The following is a 20,027-nucleotide window of genomic DNA, read 5'->3' on the forward strand; positions in this document are numbered from 1 at the left end:
GAAAATTACTTTAGGAGGAAAGGTACTCACATCTGAGGGAACTGAGAAAAGCCTCCTGTAGAAGGTAGCATTTGAGCTGAATCTTGAGAGAATCCCAAGAGTTTTAGAGGTGGAGGTGAGGAGAGGATTCTCTGCATGGGTTTGTCATTTCCTTCTCTGGTTTATTTGACAGATGAGAAAACTGAGGCAAACATGGTTAAATGACTTGTCCAGGATCATACAACTAGTAAGAGTGAGCTTAGTAACATTTTAAAAGAGAGGAAACCTATTTAAAAGAAATAGGAAGAGGTCCCTTATCTGCGAAAATATATAGAGAAGTTCTTTTTGCAGTGGAAAGCCTCCCCGCCAAAAACAAAAACAAAAAGCAAAATAAAACCTGGAGACTAAGAGGATGTCCAACAATTTAGGAGTATCTGAATTAAATAGTGGTTTAAGACTATGATGGTGCTGTAAGAAATGAGGAAATAGATGATTTCCAAAAGACATGGAACGACTTACATGAACTGATGCAGAATGAAGTGAGCAGAACCAGAATGATTTATACTATATTATCAATATCATAAAAATGAATAATTTTATAAGCTGATAGGATTTTATGAAGGACTTTTAGAAACTAATGAAAAATGAACAGAATAAGGAGAAAAATGCACATAATAAGAATTATAAAAAAAGGAAGAAAAAATCTAAACATTGACTATATCTGTCAGTATGTGTGATAATACATACCCAGAGACCGCTACAATAAAAGGAGAAGGGTTCTTTTTCTTAACTCTTTTTTCAAGCTAAGCTTGAACCCTATCTTCTTGATCTCTGTCATCTAGCACAGTATTGCCCAATAAATATCTACTGAATGAAAGAATGAAAGGTATGGCCTTCCCTTTTCCTGTTCCTTTGTCAAAATCTTACCCATACTTCAAAATTCATTTCAAATCCTACATCTTTAGGGATGCCTTTCCTGACTACTAATGTTGATTTGTCCCTATTCAGAACTTGTAGGCAGCCATGTTCAATTTCCAACTCTACCATATTAGCTATATGACCTCGGGCAGTTTCTCTGAGCTGTTGCCTCATTTTTAAAAAGGGTTTAATAATACTTCCACTATTTAACTCACACATATTTTTGTAAGCAAAGCACTTTGCAAGCCCTAAAGCGCTATAGAAATATGAGCTTTTATTATTATTATCAACACCGTGTAATTTAGCACTGAATTATTCTTTAATTGTTTCATGTTCATCTTGTCTTCCCACAGAGTCGGCCCTTGAGGGCAAACACTAATGATATAACCCTTATAGACTCTAGTATAGTTTTAGACACATAGACAGTGCTCCATACATGAAGATTTAAATTTGTTTAGACCAGATAGAGTTCTGACTCAAGTCTCATGTCAAATGAAGGCTTGGGTGGCACCCAGCTGGCATGTCTGAGATCTTGCAAGCAGTGTCTGGTGGAGGGACACAATTAGGTTTGCATCTTTCAGGTCTCTAGGCAGGACCAGGCAAGACTGGCCCAAACAAGCTTCTACTAAGTGCCTGACTTATAGCTAAATGAGGCCTTAATTTCTGGAAACTTGTTCCACAAGCCCTTGTCCACATATGAAACAGCCTCACTATCCCTGCCATGTGAAAATACTACACTTGTTTTTTTAAACTTTTATATATATATATATATATATAATATATCTCACAAAAGAAATTACCCAAACATAGACACCTAAGTCCTAGGGTCTTCCTCAGCACTAAGTAAGTCCTAAGCAGGAGGGCCATGTAGACCAAAAACCATCAGAAAGACCACTGGATGCTTCAAAAATCCAGAATTGTGAAGGATTATTTTGAGCTCTTGGGGGGCAGGGGGTGCATAACCACAGATAAGAGAGTGCCAGTGCTCTTGACCCAGCAAAGCCCATGGAGCTGGCAAGAAGCCAGAAGAGAATAATTCTTTGCCACATCAGGAAATCAATGAAAAATCTAGGGAGCCACATCCTAGAGATGAATGAATACATTTCCCTAGTACTGACAGGTTATATCTAGGATGTTTCCATCTTCTCACTGTTAGGATGAAAATGACAGAGAGAGAAATGAGTTTGCAGAGGTTGATCTGGAGCCCTGTGACCAGAGATTCTGGAGTCCCGAGAGAGGATTTGAAGGGGCTTTTGGAGGGGCTTGGCTTCCTGGTCCCTGGAGCTGAGAGGAGATGAAGTAGCCAAGCTCTGCTGATTCTGCTGTTCTCAAATCTTGTAGTGAGTTTGAAGGGAAACCTTTGGTACCTTTCCTCATTAGAAGAGAGACATCAAAGAAGATCTTTTATATTATCAAGCCTGATCTAATCAAGAGTCAGTGTTGGTGTGAGGCTGAGGCCAAGCTCAGGGCCTGGCCCAGCTGGGTTGAACTCAGTCATCAAGAGTTCATTCCTTGGTCATCTTAAAGAAGTATTACATCTTGTGAAACCAACAAGGAGGAGTAATTAGAGTCAGGTAGAGCCAGAGAGGGCTTGGGGAAATTAGCCAGAGACAAGGAAAGGGCTTGGGGAGTGTCAAGAAAAACAAAGGCTTTGGAAAAGGAGGGGTTGCCCTTCAATTGAGGAATGGCTGAACAAATTGTGGTATATGTTGGTGATGGAATATTGTTGTGCTGAAAGGAATAATGAACTGGAGGAATTCCATGTGAACTGGAACGACCTCCAGGAATTGATGCAGAGTGAGAGGAGCAGAACCAGGAGAACATTGTACACAGAGACTGATATACTATGGCACAATTGGACATAATGGACTTCTCTACTAGCAGCAATGAAATGATCCAGGACAATTCTGAGGGACTTATCAGAAGGGATCCTATCCACATCCAGAGAAAGAACTGTGGGAGTAGAAACAGAGAAGAAAAACAACTGCTTGATCCTACGGTTTGATAGGGATATAATTGGGGATGCAGACTCTAAATGATCACTCTATTGCAAATATCGATAATATAGAAATAAGTCCTGATCAATGACACATGTAAAACCCAGTGGAATTGTGCGCTGGTTAGGGAAGTGGGGTGGGAGGAGGGGAGGGAAAGAACATGAATCATATAACCATGGAAAAAAGTTCTTAATTAATCAATTAAATAAAATTTAAAAATATATAAATTAACTCATTTCTCTGAGAAAAAAAGAAAAAGAAAAATGAAGGCTTTCCCATGTGGGAAACATAGAGGGAGAGGGAAGTAATAATTCATAGTGTTAGGGAAACCCTGTTCCTTAATCCTCCCTTCTTAATGTTTCATTATTAATAAATCTGTTACCTTTATACCAACACTGGTTGGAGATCTGGTTGTTCACTGGTCCCAGTAGATACGACCATTGGCCTTACTTCACTGAGGGATACTGAGGGTTCCCTTTTACCTCAATGTATCCTATTATTTCACAACCCATATGGTAACTATGGTCTTTGAGAGGTAGTATGGTATAATCAAAAAGATCATTGGTGTTAGTGCCAATTCAAAACTCAACTCTTAGCACCTGCTAACTTTGGATAAGTCATAGATCAATGATTAAACATTAAGTGCCTACTATGTGCCAATACTGTGCTAATCGTAAAATGTTGCTACAGTGTCAGAGGTAGAGATCTCAGAGCCTGTCTAGGATTAAGATTTGAGTGCCCTCTCAGAGGTAGATTACTCAAAGTCTGTCTAGATAAGGTGTGAATGCCCTCTCCTTCGCCTTCTTTATTTTTAGCATAATAAAACATGTTATTGCAGGTATAACATGTTATTAATGATTAGACTATTCCATGAACCCAGGTGACTTTAGAGCCTTATCTGCTACACCTTCTTATTGATGTTTCTCCAAGGATTGTTTTACTGTCTGTGGTTCTTGCCTTTAAAAGATGTTACCAGCTTGAATTTAAAGCACATTCATTCTACCACCAATAGATGAGATCCTTCTGAATCCAATCTTTTTCTCTGGACTCTCATTTTCCCTCGCCCTTACCTGAGGAACTCCTGGTCCCAGTTCTGCCCCCCAGGGGGGCATCTTACACTACAGAGCTGAAAGGAACTTTCATGTTGTATAATTGGAAATTTTGTGCCTTTGAACTACATTTCCATTTGGTGGGGTCCCTGGTCTTGCTTTTTTTTTTTGCTTCCTGTTAACAACTGTGGTGGAGCAGGGTTTTTGAACAGGTAGATTAGACATGGGCATATGGTTTTATTTTGTTACCTTTTTATTCCTTTATTTCTAATGATTATTAAAAATCTTATTAAAATATAATATTTGAAATTATTTGAGCTTAATTTTAATTTTTACAGTGTTCAGTTGTGTTGAAATCTTCATGACTCTGTTTGAGATTTTCTTGGCAAAGCCTTCAGAATGGTTTGCCATTTCCTTCTCATTCTACAGATGAGAAAACTGACCAAAGAGGGTTAAAGTAACTTGCCCAGGATCACAAAGCTAGTATGTGTCTGAGACTGGATTTGAACTCATGAAGGTGAGTCATCCTGACTCTAGGCCCAGTGCTCTAGCCATTGTATCATTTTTTTTAAACCCTTACCTTTGGTCATGGAGTCAATTCTGTGTATTGGCTCCAAGGCCGAAGAGTGGTAAGGGCGTCTGAGGCCAGATTTGGACTCAGGACCTCCTGTCTCTAGACCTGACTCTCAATCCACTAAGCCACCCAGCTATCCCTCATTGTACCATCTTAGAGACCCTCTAGTCCAACACCTTAACTTCCAGATGATAAAAGTTAGAGCCACAGAATTTAAGGGATTTCCCCAAGTTCATACTAGTTAATGTCAAAGTCAGGACTAGAATTCCATTTTCTCAGAATCCAGTCTGGTACTCTTTCTCTTTTTTTGTTTTGCTTGTTTTTGTTTTTTTATGACCTTAGGAATAATCCTTAGAACCTTAGAACAAACATTCTAATATATAAAGAACAAAAAAGAGGATTGTATATAAAACAATAAACTTTTATCATATCAGACCCCAACTCTACCATGAAGTCCAAAGTAAAAAATAGTCTGGGAAAATGAGCAAGCAACAAAAAAAAGAACCTGATTATAAAAATCTTCTATGGTGACAGGGAAGCTCAAAACACAAACTCAGAAGACAAATGATGTGAAAGCATCTATAAACAAAGTAAAAAGCAGATAGTACACAAGTCCAATAAGAATTTCCAGAAAAGCTAAAAAAAAAAAGATTTAAAAGAGGAAGAAGAATTATTTTTAAAAATTAAATCAGAGGGCAGCTAGTTGGCTCAGTAGATTAAGAGCCAGACATGGAGACAGGAGGTCCTGGGTTCAAATTTGGCCTCAGACACTTCTTAGCTACATTACTCTGGGCAAATCACAACCCTTATTACCTAGGCCTTGATAATCTTTTGTCTTAAAGTTAAAACTGAGACAGAAGGTAACAGTTACCAAAAAATATGGAAAGTCCTATATAAAATTATGAAAAGCAAAACAAGTATAACTAAGGGAACAGTGTGTATAGCAATAAAACTAATGGTTGAAGAATAATGAATGTCGCCCTCCAGAGAAAGAATTGACAAATGGAAACATGAAAAACATAATATATGTACATACATATGTATATATATATAATTTTTTTTGGTCAAGTGATGTCTTCTTTGGTGTAGAGGGGAAGGAAGGGAGATACCTCAGAACTTTGATTTAGCCAACCAACAAGTTAATTTTTTTAGAGGTACAAAAATTTTATGGTAAGAGAGAGTTCCAGTTATTTAAATAACTATGCCCATAGATATAGCAATCATAGATAAAATAATTATAGAACTTGGAAATAGTCATAGATAAAATGTGATGCCCAGTAATAGAGATAAAGACAGCTAACTGTTGTAGTCAAGAGAAATGGTCAAAAAGCAGAGAAAACCTGAAAGGTAATGAAAATGTACCCAAGAGAAGCAGATGGAACAGTCATGAGCCAGCAGGGGAAGAATTCCATGGAATTCCAAAGAAGATTCAAAGGAGAAAACTGTTGGCCAGAACTAGGTCTGGTCACTACTCTTCTCACTTCTCTGACTGACACTCTCTCACCAGAGACTCTGACCAGAGCTAGGGAGCAGAATTGGTTTTCCATATACCTTTTCCTACCTGTCTGTTGCTGAAGAAGTGTTTCTGCTTTATTGTTAAAGATCATCCTGAATCATCATTTTACTCTTGAAAGATATTTTGATCTCCCATCAAATTTAGTTATAGAAAAGATAGGGGTAGGATCTCCCCAGTCCCTCTGTCCTACCCTTTCCCTTTTTATCTTTCTTTCCCCAAGAATAAATTTGCCATTTAATATTCCAAAGACTGTCTCTGAAGTTTGTAATAGGAAGTTTGTAATAGGAGGGAAGATTCAAAGCTCAAACAGTAGAAAGTTGGGAGGGGTTTGACTCACTCTTGGTCAGGTCCAGAATTCATTAGGCTTAGTGGGGAAAAAGGAAGTGGCTACACTTGAATCAGCCCCCTCTAGCAGCTGGTTTCCTGTTCCTAACAATTTGATGCCCCCTCTCTCAATCCCACCATTACATTGTCCTCTATACTTCCATATACTCTCTGGGTTGTAACATTAAAGAATTAAGCCTCTTAAAAATTTTTTCACTGAAAACACTTTTTAAAAATTAAAACTGATCAGATGGAAACTAATGACGCTATGAGACATCAAGAAAGAATAAAACAAAGTCAAAAGAATGAAAAAATAGAATAAAATATGAAATATCAAATTGGAAAAATAACTGACCTGAAAAATAAATTGAGGATTCAATTCTGCCCTCAGATACTTCCTGATTATGTGACTCTGGGCAAGTCATTTAACCCCTAACCCTTACCACTTTTCTGCCTTGGAACCAATACTTGTATTGATTCTAAGGTACCTTCTGTCTTAGAATTAATACAAGTATTGGTTCTAAGGTTGAAGAGTGGTAAGGGCCAGGCAGTGGGGTTAAGTGACTTGCCCAGGATCACACAGCTAAAGTGTCTGAGGCCAGATTTGAACCTAGGACCTACCATCTCTAAGCCTGCCTCTCAATACATTGAGTCATTTTTAAAATTATTATTTTTTAAAGAAAAAATAGATTGATGAGATAATTTAAGAATTATCTGACTACCACAAATAAAAAAGGCCCCAAAACATTGTATTTCAAAACATCATAAAGAAAAATTGCCTAGATATCATAGAACCAAAGTTGTTGTTTAATCAATCAGTCATGTCCAACTTTTCTTGACCCTGTGGACCAAAGCTATCCATGGGGTTATCTTGGCAAAGATAATTGGAGTGGTTTGCCGGTGTAATAGAGGCTCTTTCACTAGAGTATTTAAGGTAGGGGAAGTGCTGGACCAATGACACTAGGAAATAAGGTTAGAGGAGACTCTGGGATTTTCACTCCAACCCCCTCACCCACTTCCTGTGTCTTTCTGTTGATTTTAACAGCTCTTCAGAGAAGGTAAGTTAACAGCAACCTTTCAATAGATTAATTTCACAATATAATACTGTCAAAAAGGGATTTATTTTAAAGGAAAGAAGTTAGGGAGATGGGGTAGGGCAGAGGGAATTTAAGGTTTCCCTAATCTATTATAAAGATCAATATAAGGAAATAAGGTTTGATTTGTCCTTAAGGGGAAATTGTTAATAACTTGAAAATAAGAGCTATGTCTTAATCTTTTCCAAGGGTTAAGTTAATAGTCAGGAATTCAGAGCAGTATTCTGGCTCCTCTCTCCCTGTTCAAGAGAGCAGAAGTGAAGATTTCATATCTTGATTTTCTTAACTGTCTCCCTGACCAAATTCTTCTCTGGAATCTTCCCTTCTCTCCTTGAGTGACAGTCCTTCAAGCTTCCATTCCTTGCATCTGCTTGCAAGCCTCTGTTGTGGTAATCATTTTCTCACACCATTTCCTTCTCCAGTGAAGAAATTTGTTATTCAATCATTTGTCAAGTGACTTGCTCAGGATCTTACAACTAGGAAGTGACTGAGACTGGATGTGAATTTGGGTCTTCCTGATGCTAGAATCAATGCTCTAACCACTGAGCAATAGCTGCCTCTAACATGTACTTAGTTTCAGATAATTACAGTCCATTCCAACTCATCTGTTCTAAAACCCTCATTACATCTACTGAGCCATGAATCTATATCTTAGGTATACAGTCTAAGTAACTTGCCCAAGATCACACAGCCAGGAAGTGTTCAAAGCTGGATTTAAACTCAGGTTTTTCTGATTCTATGTCCAGTGCTCTTAACTACTAAACCACAGCTGCCTTATAGAACCAGAGGGAAAAGTAGAAATTGAAAGAATTTATTGATCTTCTTTCAGGAAGAAAGAGATTCCAAAATACAGTATTATAGTCATGGTATAAATTGTCCTCCAAATTCTGTTTATTTCATTCTGCATCAGTTTATACAGGTCCCAAATTTTTGGGAATTCTTCACTCTTAACATTTCTTATAGCACAATAAAATTCCATCACATTCACATACCACAATTTATTCAGCCATTCCTCAGTTAAATGGGTACCTGATTTATTTTCAGTTTCAACAACAAATAATTAAAACAATAACAATTGCTGCTTTGCTTACTTCACAAGACTTTAATAATGATCCATAGAAATAATGAATAGGATGTGCTTTTTAATTTTAAAATCACAGACTCTCAGACCTGGAAGATGACTCTCAGGCCATCCATACCCAAAGAATAAGTTATTTTTTACAATATACATAAGAAATGGCCATTCAAATGTAATGAGCTCAGATGAGGCTACCCTTAAGACCCTAAAGAACATTTCAATGGGTCTATGATGTCAGCATGGCTACCCTCCGACCCAGAGACTTCTCCACAACTTCTCATCCAATGCAACTTTAATTGTATCCTCCAATAAAGCCTCCATAGGAGAATCATTTGGGGACCCTTCCTCAAGGCTCTTTTGACATTGAAAGGATACCAACAGTACATACAGTATGCCAACTGGTTACCCTGTATAGTTCCTACATGACTAATGCATCTTCTCTTGCAATCATTTTCAGTCATTTTAGTCATGTCCAACTCTTCATGACCCCATTTGGAGTTTTCTTGGAAAAGATACTGGAGTGGTTTGCCATTTCCTTCTCTAGCTCATTTGACAGATGATGAAACTGAGGCAAACAGGGCTAAATGATTTGTCCAATTTCACACAGCTAGTAAGTGTTTGAGGCTAGATTTGAACTCAGATCTTCCTGACTCCAGGCTCTGGGCTCTATCTATTTTACCACCTAGATGCTCTCTTTCATACATCCCTGTTAATGTTCTTTTCATTGCTTCCCCTGTATAATTCTTGGTAACATGCTTCAAACTACCAGAATTATAACTAGATACTCAGGAGTTTAGGAAATTTTGGGAAAGAGCCTTTTAAGAGAGACCCCCAGATTGGTGCTAGAATGAATGCTAATGAGGCAGAGAATAAGGAGAGCAGATCAGAAGAGGAAGTCACTAGGGGTTGATATAACTATTTTTACACATATATATTATTTGAGATAACTGAATTAACTTTTAGGTTCAGATATGATATATTAGGGCCAGTACTCTAGTTTGGGAAGAGTAGACAAACCCAGGGCAGGCAGAGCCAGATCCTGAGCTAATAAACACAGACAAGATATAAACACAGGACAGTTTGGGTTTAATAAATAAGGAAAAGGTGAAAAGGGGTTTGGGATATCTAAACTAAAGAATACAAATAAAGCTCCCACCAAATCTAGCTGGTAGCTTCAGAGAGATGGTATCTACACTGCCTGTTATCTCTCTACCTAAAAGTCCCACTTCCTATAATAAAATACACTTCACTAACCCCAATCCCCCCTTAGATGGTGATAGATGGAGTAAGGTTGGAAGATAAGCAGGAACAGGGCTCAAAGGAAAGGTCTCACTGACAGGGGCTTTGGGTGTCTCAAGAAGCTCTAGGAATATCTCTGTCAGCATCAATAAGATACATAGGAACAAGTAGTTGGTAAGATGGACCACAAGGAAAGCCACAGGAGAGAGAATAGCTAGTTCACCAGGTCCACCCTAGGAGACTAGACAACCTCAACCTCTAGCTTAACTGTCTGTTAGAAGAAGACAAAAAAAGGGGGGGGGGGCAGCTAGGTAGCTCAGTAGATTGAGAGCCAGGCCTAGAGATGGGAGGTCCTAGGTTCAAATCTGGCCTCAGATACTTCCCAGCTGGGTGGCCCTGGGCAAGTCACTTGACCCCCATTGCCTAGCCCTTACCACTCTTCTGCCTTAGAGCCAATACACAGTATTGACTCCAAGACAGAAGGTAAGGGTTAAAAAAAAAAAAAAAGAAGACAGTCCTGTCACTTCTCCAGAATTCTAGAACCTTCCTGATTCTGCCTTTTAAGTAGCTCTTGCTCCTGCTCCTCCTTATAGCAGGGAGCAAAAAGACATTAGGAATCAAGCCTTTGGCACAAACTAAGCATCACCTTTATGGTCATGGGGGTTATAGTCAGGTGCCAGAGGAAGGCTGGCCTATCCCCCAAAGCATCTCCCAGTAACCTCATAGTGATCCCTAATCCTTGACTCTAATCCTTGGAAGGAAGTCAAGCAAAAGGAAGCAGGAGAGTCAAGGAGGAAGTCAAGGAAGAGGGGGAAGAGGGAAGAAGGCATAGTAATGGGGAAAGACATAGAGTTAGTCTTTTCTCTTGACATTGGGGTACAACAAGAATCTACAACAGGTGCAGGAGAGTATTGCACTCAAAAGGGTACAACACAATTGGGGTTAGTAGTCCAAGAATTAAGGAAGGAAGCAAGGGAACTCATGTTGCCAAACTGAAAAAGGACCATGAGACATGGGAATGATGGGATAGAAGCATATAAGAGTAGAAAACGCTTTCCTCAAAATTTTGGCACCTTAGTGGCTAATTCTAGGTGGAGAAGTAGAGTTCTGGGCCTAGAGTCAGGAAGACATCTTCCTAAGTTCAAATTTTGCATCAGACACATACTAGCTGGGTGATCCTAGGCAAGTTGCTTAACCCTGTTTGCCTTAGTTTCCTCATCTATAAAATGATTTTGACAAGGAAATGGTAAACCACTCTAATATATTTGCCAAGAAAACCCCAAATGAGGTCACGAAGAATTAAACATGACTGAAATGATTGAACAAGATAGAACTCTACAACCTGCCCATACCCACCATACCCCTCTTTATTGCCCTTCAAATGTCCTGTGTGTTATTATTCATTGTTTTCATTATTTTTCAGTATCTCTTTTTTTTCTTATGTAGAAAAAAAATTTATTCCATCATAAGCACTTACAGTTAGTCATGGACAGTAACAGGCTGCTTATTGGACAAGTTACCCTAAAAGATGTCATAGGAAACGAGTGGTCATGGACTAATTCCATTTGTGTGGGGTTTGCTTAAACAAAATTTTTTTTTAAAGAAAGGAAAAAATGCCATTCAGAATTAATTTTAAAGCATATGTCAGCTACCAATTGCTCTGTTTTCAGATTATTGTGCAGTCTACCAAGGGTACATCTGTCAGGTAAGAACATATACCTTCTTTATAACCTGGTGGTCCCAAATTTAAAATGAAAAGTCACAGAAAGCAAAGAAATAATATGAAAACATAGCTCAAGAAATATACTAAAGAGCAAAACTATATGAGAAGGTGAATAAGGATATTTTGCAGGTACGGCTACAAAGCATTTCATGTGGCTGTTTGTCCTGCCCCCCCCCTCCCCCCATCAGATGAGAAATGGAAAGAGAGAGTAAACAGTCACTAGGGGGAAAAACCCAAATTAAATAAAACAAAAAAATTTTTTTTTTCACTAAGAAATTTTGACCAATTACAGAGGAATCCATCAAAGGTAGCCTAGAAGGTTAACCATGCCAATTTTAGCCTTTGATTTCTCTATAAACAAGGGAAATTAGTTCAGACATCTTACAATGCTAATACCACAGTGGCTCATACTCCTCATTTAGATAGAAATCCTATCTCATCCTAATTTTAGCTAAATTAGCCTGGAAAACTTGCAGTTATATCTTAGGAAGAAAAATAAAACACTCATGGTCCATTTTCTGTGACTAAAATCAGATTTTTGAGCTGGATTTGCTCATGAAAAGTTCTTGGGGGGGGGAATTAAATATGGGTATATGGCTCTGCTAAGTCAAGCCCCCTGCCTCAGTTAAGAGAGTGATCACTCACTGTCTGGGTTAACAGGTGCCTATAGAAGGATGTCTGGACAAAAAAAAAATGTCCCTCAAAACCAGTGTTAAGTCAATCTCCGGTTGGGAAGTAAGGGGAGTCTAAAAATCAGTACCAGTGCAGACACGTCTAGGACCCCTGTCCCTCTGGATCTGGATCCACACTTCCTTCAGGGTCTTCATCATTGTGTATGTTCTCAGCCATCTGCCAGATTTGCATGATATTGTCTTCTGATACAGAACAAATAACCCAAGGTTCATTTGGGTTCCAGGAGAAATCAGATATTTTGGCAGTGTGGCCACCATGAATAAACAACAATTCTGGTGGGCCATCTTCTGCATCTTCTGGGGACTGCTCCTCCCCAATTTTACTCAAGTCCCAGATGTTCAGCCTTGGGTCAGTGCCACTAGAAGCCAAGATAGTTTCATTGTGAGGAGACCACTGAACCTCCAATATTTCATCCTTATGTGACTCAAAGGAATGCAGCTTCAATTTCAGATTTCTAAGATCCCACAATGCAACTGTCTTATCAGCTGATCCTGTGGCGAGAATGAACTCGTTATAAGGATTAAAAGAAATACAATTTACTTCAGCAGTGTGGGCATCCACTAAGTGGCTTGGTTTAGAAGTATTGTTTGACCGCGTGTCCCAGATCATAAGCTTCTGATCATCCGCAACTGATCCAAAGAGAGATTCGTGGAGGAGGTGCCAAGAAACGTCTTCGACTACCTCTGTGTGTCTCGTGAATATGGTCTTTGCATCCACCACTTTGCCTTCCTTTGGAACAGCACTGATGTCCCACAAGCAGATGGTGTGGTTATCTGATGCACTAAGCAAGTATCCACTGAGATTTGGGTTCCACGACAAGCCATAGCCCTCCTTTTGATGTCCACCGAGGCGCAAGTCTGGGTTACACTTCCCAGAAGGGTCTGGCTTTGAAGGGTGCTTGGTGTAGTCAAAAACAAGGACATCACTGGATGGAGTCTTTGTTGCAATGATGCAAGGATTCTGAGGCATATAACGGGCCCTGTTCACTTCTCCCTCATGGTTAATCTTGATTTCAATTTTAATTTTCCCGCTAACTGAGCCAAAGCCTCCAAATTCCCCTTTCTCACTGTCATAGGGAGAGGCATCAAACTGGGCATCATCATTGGGGAGCTGCACACTGGCTATCACAAGATGATTCTGCACATCGGATGTATGTGTACCCAGCACAAGTCGATGAATGCTGAAATCTTTCCCTTCGGGTCTTGTTACATCTGGAAGCCACTGTGCAGTCAGGCTGGGACATTCTAGGGCATGGGTCATCACTAAGTCATAGAGGAAAGGAGTATTTTTTTTCCATATTTTATATTTCTCATTGCTCACCTGTTCTTCTACAGCATCATCAAGGGCTGCTTCCTTGTCGGCCATGGCGGGTGCAGAAGCTGACAGATGGAATGATGGGCTGAGGGGCCGGGGTCTCCCAGGGTCGTGGCGCAGTGAAGGTAGGGGTGAGGGTCTCGGTGTCTCTTAAAAAGAGACAAAAAACTTAATCTTCCTTGTTAGGACTAGAATCTTAACCTTAACAAAAATCCCACAGATCTGTCCCCAAAAGAATGGTGAAAGCCAGAAGCTCACCAGTTAATAAAGGGGCAGGAAAATGTTGGTATGAGTTAGAATTGGGTTCTGCCATTCATTAAAAAAAAAACCCATATTTTCTGTCTTGGAATCAATACTGTGTGTTGGTTCCAAGGCAGAAGAGCAGTAAGGGCTAGGAAATGAGAGTTAAGTGTCTTGCCCAGGGCCATACAGCTAGGAAGTGTCTGAGGTCAGTTTTGAACCCAGGACCTCCTGTCTCTGGGTCTGGGTCTGGCTCTCACTCTACTGAGCTATCCAGCTGCCTCCCATTCATTTGTTTTAAGAAATTAAGGTCTGTGACTTCAAAGCCCCCTATATCTCTGGCTTTCTCATTTCTATAATTCTAAAGCCCTTCCCAGCTCTAACATTCAAAGTTTCATAATTCAGTTGCCCTTTCCATTCCTATGTTCTATGGCTCTGAACCCAGACTCTGACTCCATTCAGCATGCGGCTGTGATTTAAATCATCCATCAAGTCCCCAAGAAGCTGGATTTTATTACCTTCCCTTCACCATGCCTCCATTTCAGTTTATACAAAATAGGGTTGGCTGCTGATCTTAGATTCCCTTTCCTTGGTCTCCAAAGGAACCTCATCTGCCTTTGGGCTCAGCAAGGTTAAGAGAAGGAATCTGGGCTGAAGGTTTGGCCCATCCTAACAGGTCCAAGCTAGAAAGCAGGGAGAGGGCTATCAGGGAACCTGTGCACCTCCCCCAAGCCCTGGGTTTCCCTCCCAGGGTGTGTCTCCCATGAGAAATAGTTACCTCATTTGTAGATGCAACAATTACTGTCTCCTTTAGCCAAGCATGCTTAAATGACCTGCTCCCCCCACCATATCCTTGTTTCCAACCCAAGCCCTGCCCACCCCCACCCCACCACTATGGTATTCTTTCCCAGAGAGCTAAAGCTAATATTACTCTTATAAATAAAGACATTTCTTTGCTAGAAACCTTAGGGGTTGGAGTGAGGTGGTAAGAGAATTTGTTTTGATCCTGACTTCATAATAAGGAAAACCTACACCTCTAATTCTTTGTGGCTTTATTCATAACACAGCTATGTGGCAAGTTGTCCAAGAATTATTATCCCCATTTTGCAGATGAGTAAGCTCAGTGAGATAAAGCATATAAATAACCTGGATAGGAAAATATTGAAAGCAGAAATTAAAATATCTCCTGATTAAAAGTTGGACAGCTAGGTGGCACAATGGATAGAATACCTGATCTGGAGTCAGGAAGATGTGTTCAAATCTAGCTTCAGATATTTCCTAGCTGTGGGAATTTGGGGCAAGTCACTTAAATATATTTGCCTCAGTTTCCTCATCTGTAAAATGAGCTGGAGAAGGAAATGGCAAACTACTTCAGTATCTTTGCCAAGAAAAAGCCCAAAAGGAATCCCAAATGGTCAGACACAACTGAACAACAACTCTTTTTACTATAATAACAGCTCATATTTACAGGAGACTGTTTCCTTTGTCCTTAATCTACATTCCCCGGGGCAGTGCTTGGCACATGCTCCAGCAGGCACTTAAATTCTTATTGTTTAATTTTTTTTAAAGATTTGTAAAGGATTTTTTCTCACAATAATCTTGCAAAGAAGGATGCGAAGAATAGCTATTATTATCCCCATTTCTTAAATGAGGCAACTGAGGCTCAGAGTGATTAAATGACTTGTACTTACTTGCTCAAGTAACTAGCAAATGTGAGAGCTGATATTTGAAACTGAGTCTCTTGTGACTCCAAGACTACAGTTCTTTCCATGACGATGCTTTGGCTCTCTTTGTGTACCATGCTGTACCAACAATGTCAGCCTGACCCCAAAGTTTGTAAGCAAACCACAGCAGCCATGAGCTGAGGGAGAGGGAGAGATCATTTGAATTTTTTTCTATAACAACAGGAGAAAGAAGCCTATATTTGGTGGAGGCCTGAACTGCTCCAAAACCTTTAATTCCATTCAACATTCACTAGGCAGAACACTGTACTAGGTGCTGGGAAATGCCAAGACAAAACCCAAATAATCTCTGCTCTAAGGAATTTCATATTGGTGGGGGAGGGAAGGAAGAAGGGAATAGAATCTGGACAAAATATATACTGAGTAATATAAAGTATTTTCAAAAGAGTACTAAGGATGGAGGCAGCTGGGTAGCTCAGTGAATTGAGAGCCAAGCCTAGAGACGGGAGGTCCTGGGTTCAAATTTGACCTCAGATACTTCCTAGCTGTGTGACGCTGGGCAAGTCACTTGACCCCCATTGCCTAGCCCTTACCACTCTTCTGCCTTAGAACCAACACACAGTATTGATTCCAAGATGGAAGGTGAGGGTTTCAAACAAACAAAAAAAAAGTACTAAGGGGAGAGAGGAATGTAAGAGATGTTTGAAGAGGACTAGTATCTCTGGTTGCCTTTTCAGGGCTGCTCCTGTGCCTTTGGGGTCCACTCTGCCAGTACCTCAAAGATGCTATAGCATGTGCAGGTGCCACAACCCAGTAACCCTCTCAGCTTGTGGGGCTAAACCAGTTTGAGAGCAACCAATGGGCCACAGACTGGTTGGTGAGTGAGGGAAGTATCTGCTCCACACATTCAAAGACAGCTCCTGGCATAACGAGCAGATGAGAATCATTTGTTCCATTGGCCATGAAAGGAGCTAAAGCAGGTGCTGTGGAGCACTTAGAATTTGTTCAGGCATCAAAGATACCAAAGTCATTCACTGAATCCTGGGAAGGGAAGAGAAGAACAGGGAAGGGGAAGGAAGAGCAGAAGAAAGACAAGAAGAGAAGGGAATGGGTGTTAGAGAAATAGAATTAACAGGAGTTGCCATTTGATTGCATTTGGGAAAAACAAGAGGAGGGAAGAACTCAGGCTCCCTCCAATGTTGTGAATCTAGGTGATAGGAAAGGTGAAAGTGGCCTCAAGATGAATAAGAAAATCTGCAAATAGGATATGTCAGGGAGAAGTATTTCATTTTGGACAAGAGTCTGAGTTATCCTCAGTATAGCTAAATGGAAACACTTAGCAAGCAACAAAAAGTACAGAATTGAAATGCAGGAGAGGTGGTAGGGTTTGGTTTTATAGATTGGAGAGTCATTTGCATAAAGATTATAATTGAAATGTATGGAATCTGATGAGATAATAATAATAGCTAAAATTTACATATATAGCTCTTTTAAGTCTGCAAGTATTGTTTTATTTGATCTTTACAACCATCCCACCTTCTATAGAAAGCCTTTCCCAATCCCTCTTAATTCTAGTACTTTCTCTCTGTTATCATTTCCCATTTATAGTGTATATAGCTTATTAGTATGTAGCTGTTTACATGCTATCTCTCACATCTGATCAGGAGCTCTTTCAGGGCAGAGACTGTCCTTTGCCTTTATATGGTCAGCATTTTTTTTTTAAACCCTTACCTCCCGTTTTGGAGTCAATGCTGTGTATTGGCTCCAAGGCAGAAGAGTGGTAAGGGCTAGGCAGTGGGGGTCAAGTGACTTGCCCAGGGTCACACAGCTGGGAAGTGTCTGAGGTCAGATTTGAACCTAGGACCTCCCATCTCTAATGGTCAGCATTTAACCCAATGCCTGACACAAGGTTAGCACTAAAAAGATGCTTATTGACTAGTTTTACAGACAAGAAAACTGAGGTATATAGAGTTTAAGAGATTTTCCCCATGTCATCCAGGTAAGGCAGGATTTGAATTCAATTTGAATTCCTGACTCCAAATCCAGTACCTTCTAGCTGCCTAGATCAGCAAAGGAGGGAATATACAGAAAGAAGGTCAAGGACAGAGTCTTGGGGATGGCCACATATGGTGTAGAGAAGAATGATAATTCAACAAAGGATATTGAGAAGGAGTCATGCCAAGAAAAAGCAAAGCCAAGAAAAGAGATTGCCCCAGCATGGGGCTGGTCAGCAAAGTAAAAAGCTGCAGAAAAATCAAATGGAATGAGGACTAAGAAAAAGTTATGGATTTAACAGTTAAGACATTGTGACTTAACATTTGCTTGGGAGGCCTCTTGAAGGACGAGAGCCATTTAGGCTGCATTTTACCCTGCAAGTGTCAAATGCCTTTCTGTAATCAACACATAATATGCACAGCAGGATTTTATGTTCTTTTCACCTTTCAGTCAATCCTCTCCTCAAAGAAAAATATAGGCTTTTCTAGAAAACCATTTCTAGAAACTTGTTTTTTCCCTTCTAATATTTTAAACAAGGACTGGTTCTGTGTCTAGATGATCCCCATGAAAATCATATAAAAATAAGAAAGTAGATATATGGGTTGAAGTAATTGATGTTCTCCTAATTACTTTTTGGGGGTAATAATATAATCCATCATTTTTTACTATTCTTTTGATATGAAGTATGATCCCCTCCTTGGACTAGCCTATATCACTTACAGGATAGATTTCCTCATTTTATCTCTGATCTGGTCTGTCTAATCTTCAGAGCTTCATATTCTTAATAGCTTTTTCAATTCATTTATGTGGCACAACAGTTATTGATGTTAGGTTCAAAGCGGAGTAGTTATTTTGGCAATGATGAATAAAACAGACTTAAAAATATCCTGACAAATTTGTTCCATTTTCCACCTATGTATTTTCCTATTAATAGTTATGTCTTGATAATACATGTATAAACCAGATTGAATTGCTTGCCACCTCAGAAAGGAGGAAGTAGACAATCTGGATCATATAACTTTGGAAAACTTACATAGAAATTTATTACTTGTAATTGGTAAACTAAAGTATCTTTATTAAAAAAAAAAGTTATCCCTATGAATACTTTTAGAATGATGTGACCCAACTGGAACTCATAACTTATGGAATCAATAACTTCTAGAGATGTATGTTAAGAAAGGTGTTGATTTAGGAGCTCTTTCCACTGAGCTACCTCGCTGCTTGCAGTTTTGCTAAGTAAAGCTCTAGAGTGCAAGGGCAGCTAGGTGGTGCAATCAACAGAGCACTTGTCTGGAGTCAGATAGACCTAAGTTCACATCTAGCTTCAGACACTTACTAGCTGTGGATTCCTGAATAGATCACTTAACCCGGTTTGCCTCAGTTTCCTCATCTGTCAAATGAGCTGGAGAAAGAAATGGCAAACCACTCCAGTATCTTTGCCAAGAAAACCACTCAAAAAGAAGTCACAGAGTCAAACAAGACTGAAAATGGCTGAACAACAACAGAACCATCTGAAAGGCTCTGATACTAGCCAGTGGGGACATGATGGGAGGAGAGGGGAATTTATTCACTTCCAAACCAAATATCAAGTGAGTCTTAAGGATTTTTCCCATTAAGAAGAAGCAAAGTAGTAAAACGAGCAAGAAAATTTGACTTCAGGGACACTTGCTCAGTTACTTCTGGGCTATTTCTCTACTGAGCTGCTACTGTTGTCAACTGCCTCTCTACTGAATTATGACAACCAGTGCAATTTTGTGAGTCAGCCTATATAGCTTCAGTACTAATTTAACTATCAAAAACAAGACCCACAGTTGTATCTATCGACAACAACAAAAAAAGAGTATCTGAGATCAAATTTGTCTTTTTAACTACTTTTCTTCCACCCTCTCTGAAAACTTCCATAAGGTCACTTGATATCTATGTTGAGGTTAGCAAATTCTTAGGAAGGGCCAGGCCACTGAGCCACCTGGCTCGAAATTTTACTTGAATATAATAAGATGAGTACAGTAAATTGAGATCTGGGTCTAGAGATGGGAGACCTTGGGTTCAAATCTACTTCAGATACTTCCTAGCTGTGTGACCCTGGGCAAGTCACTTTACCCCCATTGCCTACCCTTTACTACTCTTTGGCCTTAGAACCAATATTGGTTCTAAGCAAAAGGTAAGAGTTTTTATTTTAAAAAATATATTAGGATAGAATAAGATAGATGACATTTATCTTGTCCTATACACCTATAATTACACCCATCTTGCTACCTTCTTTAGATTTATTTTCACTTCCACTGCTTTTTAAAAAATGTTTTATAAAATGATTATCTTTTATGAAGCAATGTAGTAATTTTAAAATGAGTTTCTATTTCAAACAATGTTGCCCTTTTCTGCAATGTCTCTGATTTTGAAGCAATTGGGATACCTCCTGCCTAAGACAATTCATAAGTTATCTTGGACTTGCTATTATAGTGACTATTGTATACTAGTAAAACTTTCAAAGGAAATGGTAATAATCAAAGTCATTATCTTTTCCTTTTTCTATTTCCCACTCTTAGGCATCATTGGTTTGAATAGATCAGACTGAAGTAGTTATAATTCTTTTTGTTTTTTTTCCTCATTTC

General features: G+C 39.3%; 1 protein-coding gene across 4 annotated transcripts in view; it reads right to left on the reverse strand.

The window, feature by feature from the left end:
- The window catches only part of LOC100018407 (histone-binding protein RBBP4-like), a 35,729-nt gene extending 21,228 nt beyond the window's left edge, over positions 1-14,501 (reverse strand). For 3 of the 4 annotated variants that reach the window (XR_457658.3, XM_007473599.3, XM_056811296.1), the window contains exons 1-2: positions 14,257-14,501; positions 12,252-13,645 (exon numbers count right to left, since the gene is read on the reverse strand). Coding sequence is in view for 3 of the 4 variants with exons in the window: in XM_007473599.3 (XP_007473661.1) it covers positions 12,266-13,645; positions 14,257-14,349 (1,473 nt within the window). In the remaining variant the exon portion in view is untranslated. Of the gene's footprint in view, positions 1-12,251; positions 13,648-14,256 lie in introns of all 4 variants that reach the window. The other variant, XM_056811297.1, reaches the window with a different exon arrangement.
- Positions 14,502-20,027: the final 5,526 nt, after the last annotated feature.

This window comes from Monodelphis domestica, chromosome 1 (genome assembly GCF_027887165.1).
Source record: "Monodelphis domestica isolate mMonDom1 chromosome 1, mMonDom1.pri, whole genome shotgun sequence".
Taxonomy (NCBI): Eukaryota; Metazoa; Chordata; class Mammalia; order Didelphimorphia; family Didelphidae; genus Monodelphis; species Monodelphis domestica.